The sequence below is a fragment of the Argentina silus genome (genome assembly GCF_951799395.1).
Source record: "Argentina silus genome assembly, chromosome: 6".
Lineage (NCBI taxonomy): Eukaryota > Metazoa > Chordata > Actinopteri > Argentiniformes > Argentinidae > Argentina > Argentina silus.
The window spans coordinates 11160433-11165432 of record NC_139660.1 but is presented as its reverse complement, the minus strand read 5'-3'; the positions used below and the strand labels follow the sequence as shown (position 1 = coordinate 11165432).

The 5000-nt window shown below is 50.1% G+C and overlaps 1 protein-coding gene across 1 annotated transcript in view; it reads right to left on the bottom strand.

Moving 5' to 3' along the window:
- Nucleotides 1-5000, bottom strand: part of LOC310805974 (1-phosphatidylinositol 4,5-bisphosphate phosphodiesterase gamma-1-like) — a 19339-nt gene that overhangs the window by 6642 nt on the left and 7697 nt on the right. The window contains exons 4-17 of the mRNA XM_083671887.1: nt 4704-4751; nt 2953-3037; nt 2756-2836; nt 2577-2611; nt 2369-2441; nt 2118-2213; nt 1866-1984; nt 1668-1753; nt 1445-1565; nt 1152-1320; nt 905-1024; nt 602-709; nt 236-420; nt 1-117 (exon numbers count right to left, since the gene is read on the bottom strand). The exon at nt 1-117 is cut by the window's left edge and continues 84 nt beyond it. Of these exons, the coding sequence (XP_083528013.1) occupies nt 1-117; nt 236-420; nt 602-709; nt 905-1024; nt 1152-1320; nt 1445-1565; nt 1668-1753; nt 1866-1984; nt 2118-2213; nt 2369-2441; nt 2577-2611; nt 2756-2836; nt 2953-3037; nt 4704-4751 (1443 nt within the window). The remainder of the gene's footprint in view (nt 118-235; nt 421-601; nt 710-904; nt 1025-1151; nt 1321-1444; nt 1566-1667; nt 1754-1865; nt 1985-2117; nt 2214-2368; nt 2442-2576; nt 2612-2755; nt 2837-2952; nt 3038-4703; nt 4752-5000) is intronic.

The following is a 5000-nucleotide window of genomic DNA, read 5'->3' as shown; positions in this document are numbered from 1 at the left end:
TAGTGGCAGATGAGGCGGTACAGGCTGTCAAACACCAGATTGTCCGTCAGGTAGAAGCGGGTGGAGCCAGACTCCTGCCGTGAGTGGATCCTGCAGTGCTGGACACGCCCAGATCGCCTGGAGGGAAGGGCAGATGGCAGATGGCAACACACAAACAAAGGAGATTAGAGAACATCCAGGTTGTAAGATCCAGGTTGTGGTGGAGGGCGTGATAGCGAAGGGGTAGGTGACTGACCAGAAGGAGAGGGTGTAGTCTCCTACGAACGTCTCGCTCTCCCGGACCAGGAAGGTTCCGTCCTTGGCCCCGGCCTCGCAGTACTCCTGCAGCAGCTTCTCGGCCACCTGCCTGCCATCGCGGCCCCCGCCCAGCTTCCCATGGAACCAGCGCTCTGCACAGTGCTGCTCATTGTTGTTACACTCCTACAGAGAGGGAGGGAAGGAGGGAAGGAGGGAGGGAGGGAGGGAGGGAGAGAGGGAGGGAGGGAGGGAGGGGGGTTACGCAACCTTTTTTTTCATCTGGTCCAGGAGGAAATTTTGATTGTTGTTGTTGATACTTTGTCATAACAACGCCGGTGCTGACGTGGACATTCATCCTTCTCACCTCTTTGCCTTCCTCCTCCTCCTCTTCCTCAGTTGTCTGGTAGTGAGACGTCTCCTCGGAGTAGTAGATCTTATTACTGGTCAGGACAAAGTAGTGTGGGGTCCATGTCTGCAACACACACACACACACACACACACACACACACACACACACACACAAATGACTATCACACATATGTATGATCGAACACACACAAGTTCAAGAACATATGTACACATACACACACTTGCACACAATACACACACACACACACACACACACACACACACACACACACACACACACACACACCCAACCACTCACATGGTCTACGGGGTCCTCGAGGTACAGGATACCATTCCTCAGGGAGTTGCTGATGTCACTCTCAGAGTAGCTGGCCGAGGCCACTTCCTCATACAGAGTGCCCTCCACCAGTTTCTTGTGCTGAAACACATTTCCACAGCTTAGATAAAACACACCACACACACGTTTCAAGTCAGGCTTCCTGACAGTTAGGACCTGACTTGGGTCAGAGTGTCTGACATGAGGTGAGGAGGATCGGTGTGTTCACCTTGATGAGAATCTTCCTCCGTAGCTGGTAGGGTGAGGGGAGCTCGTCTGCGTTGCTTTCCACTGGTTTGGTCAGCAGCAAATCCCCAAACACCTTCTTGAAGTGAGTGGCCATGTTCCTCTGCTGAACCACACTACAGTGGTCCTCAATGGACAGGATCACAGGGTACCTATACACACATGCAGGAGTTAGAGTACCCTCTGTGGATAGCGTGTGTGTGTGTGTGTGTGTGTGTGTGTGTTTGTGTGTGTGCGTGCGTGCGTACGTGCATGCGCATGTGTGTGTGTACTCACTCTGATGTGACGAAGGCATGCTCTTTGATGGTATGCAGCACATCCAGGAATTTGATCTTGGAGGTAAGGGTATGGCCATGGTAGATGATTGGCAGGTCATCCGGCCCATCCCAGCAATCCACTAAGACAAAGACAGACATAACATGGTCATCAACAGAGTCAGCCTCACTTCCATTTACATTGAGTTGAAATCAATTTCCAGAAATAAAAAAAAGTGCCTCACGTTCAATGCAGCGACAGCCCATCCTCAGACAGCGGGCATAGGCCTCCAGAGACGATTCACTGGAGAACTGATCTCCTGTCAGATACCTGAGAGAGAGAGAGAGAGAGAGAGATGAAGAATTAGATGGAGAATTGAAAGCTTGATGGAATGAAGGAGAACATTAGGGATCAAGAGAGAGAGAGCAAGCTAGAGGCCTACGTGTTGTGTGAAGAGGAGATCCAGTACTGAGACAGGGGTCTCTTCATGTCGTCAGGGACAACGGGGGAGGGGCGAGGGTCACACACCGAATTCTCTTTGGCGAACAGGAACGTCAGGAACTACATATAGAGTTTAAGAGTTCAGTTTTTTTATGTCTAAACTTGTGTGTGCAATGTGTGTGTGTGTGTGTGTGTGTGTGTGTGTGTGTGTGTGTGTGTGTGTGTGTGTGTGTGTGTTGCGTGTGTGTCTTACCTCATCGAGCTGTAGTGTAGGCTCAGTTTGGGCTCCTCCCCTCAGGTACCCCAGTAGGAATTCTCTGACACGTGCCAAATCCGACGTCCACAGCTCCTGAGTCAGGGGATCATGATGACGTCATAAACATGCGCCGAGGAACTATATCTCTGACCACAGTTACTGACATCATCTGACATCAAGAGACACTCTGCACCACTTTATAATGAGTTGAGCATGTCTGAAGATGTGTGTTTGATTTTCGGCTGTACCTTCTGATCCAGCTGCAAGAACTTCTGGAAGTCGTATAGAGAGATCTGACATAGCTCTGGTCTGTCCACATTCCTACACACAAACATACAACAGGTTATAGGACAGTGGGTGAATAGAGGGATGAAGGGAGATACAGAAATAATGAAAGGAGGAGGAGTATGAGAAGTATGAGGAGGAGGAGGAGGAGGAGGAGGAGGAGGAACTCACCGGAGGGGGAAGGAGAGCTCCAGCTGCTCAATGATCTGAGGGAACAGAGGGGGAGAAGTCAGGTAAACCATAGTGTGTGTGTGTGTGTGTGTGTGTGTGTGTGTGTGTGTGTGTGTGTGTGCGTGTGCGTGTGCGTGTGCATGTGCATGTGCATGTGCGTGGTGTGTACTCATACTCACACTTCTCTGTGCGTCGAACATCAGTGTTCTATAGAGCTGTGCAAAGTGAGGGTAGGAGAGATCACATCTAGCCTCCACTTCCTGTACAGAAAGGAAGTAGCACACAAGTTAGGCTGTCCCCTGTGCAGACCTGGAATTCTGTCACCGCTGGGCTGCAGAGCGGTCCTGGTCATGCCTGTAGTGTAGTGTGCTCTTACTTGTAGCTTGTCTTTGAGGAAGCGCATGTTGGGGACTCTGTAGTTGATCTGAGGCAACAGAGTCTTCACATCCTTCACTGTGATACTAGACAGGATAAGCAGAGAGAGAGAGAGAGAGACAGAGAGAGAGAGAGAGGGGGGGAGAGGTTAGGTACATGCATAAGGGCAATCAGTAGTGGTGCATATTGCATTTCATAACTGATCGGACACACAACGCCAATGGGCCCAGTCTTCCAACAGGGCAAGAGACGACTGGTCTTATGTGCCATTTTCACTTTGAACCAGGAGGGGGCGTTACTTGGCCAGTGGGATGGGCGATAATGTTGAGTGTCTATGTTTACAGACAGAATGGCAGCCGCAAAACATCCAGCAGGGTTCTCATTGTTCAGGCTCCACAGGGATGGCCGGAGAGCAGGGGGACTTATCACTTCCACCAGACAGAGCAGAGCAGGGGGAGCAGAGCTGGGCTGGGTCTGGGTCTGGGTCTGGGTCTGGGACAGTGTGGGTTTACTCTCTCTCGTTCTCCTTCTCTCGTTTCCCCTTTCCCCTGTCTCTCTATGTCTCCTGTCCTTTCTCTTTCTTTCTAGTCCTCTCTTTGTCTATCCCATTCTCATTTGTCCTCGAACCTTTCCTATCCCTCTCTCTTTTTATGGTTATCTCTTCATTTCTCTCTCCCCCGCGCTCTCCGTTCCCTTCCTGTGGAGATAGGCCACATGGCCAATCACTTTCACTTTGATTAACAAAACACAAGCTGCCCTTCATCATCACTGACAAACAAAATGGGGAGCAGACAGACAGACAGACAAACAGGCAGACAGACAAACAGACAGGCAGACAGACAGACAGGCAGACAGACAGGCAGGCAGGCAGGCAGACAGACAGACAGACAGACAGACAGACAGACAGACAGACAGACAGGCAGACAGACAGGCAGGCAGACAGACAGGCAGACAGACAGACAGACAGACAGACAGGCAGACAGACGCGTGAGGGATGACGTTACAGCTCAGGTCAGCTCTCCCTGAGGGGAACACCACCTGGAGGAGTGTCAGGGACCAGTTTTCTCTTTCTCTCTCTCTCTCTCTCTCTCTCTATATATATATATATATATATATATATATATATTTATTTTTTCGTTGTTGAACAACTCTAACCTTAGATGCATTCTCTCCACTCTACCCCACACTGCTCTCTCTCTCTCTCTCTCTCTCTCTCATTCCATCTCTCTTCCTCTGTCTCTTGCTCTTTCCCCATTCCCCCTGTTCTTTCTCTGTCCCTTGTAACCTGTTTGCCTTCTCTCAGTCTTCATCCTTCTCTGCCTCTTTCTGTCTCTTTAGTTTGCTCTGATTTCAGCTACTGTTTCTATTTCCATTGAGACAGGAAGTTGCCCTCTCCCAGCCCATCGCATCACTTCCTGCTCCTTATCAGGCGGTGGCAGGCTGTTTGTGCTAGAGCTACTACTTCCTCCCAAGTAGAGGCGGCACTAAGCGGGGGGGGGGGGGGTGTTTGGGGCATGGACAGGGGGGCATGTTTGGAAAAGGGGTGTGGAGGTGAGGGTTGGGGCAGGCTACTGGGAGGAGTGTTATGAGGCCCTCTTACACATCTGGATCTGATCGGATTTCAGCAGGAATTCCACCTGCTGGTCCTGGTGACCATGGTGACCATGGTGCGTCCATCACAGGCGGTTGTAAAGTCAGGTTGTGATTGGTTTATTGGTGTAGCGCAGTATAGATCATGTTGTTGTGACCCACCTGCCCTCACGGTTCCTGTCCATGGCCTCAAACTGTTTCCTCAGCCACCTGCAGATGGGGGGGAGGGATAGAAATACAGAGAGACAGAGAGAGAGAGAGACAGAGAGAGAGAGAGAGAGAGAGAGAGAGAGAAAGTTAATTATAGGATGGAGAAGAGAGATGTTGAGTAGCCATTGAGAGCACAAAGGGCTCTTTTAAAATGTCCAGTCATGGGATATATATATTGACTGAGTCTAAGTTTAGATTGTAAAATGACTATATTTCTAAAAGCATGAGTGCTAAGAATATAAGTCTGAC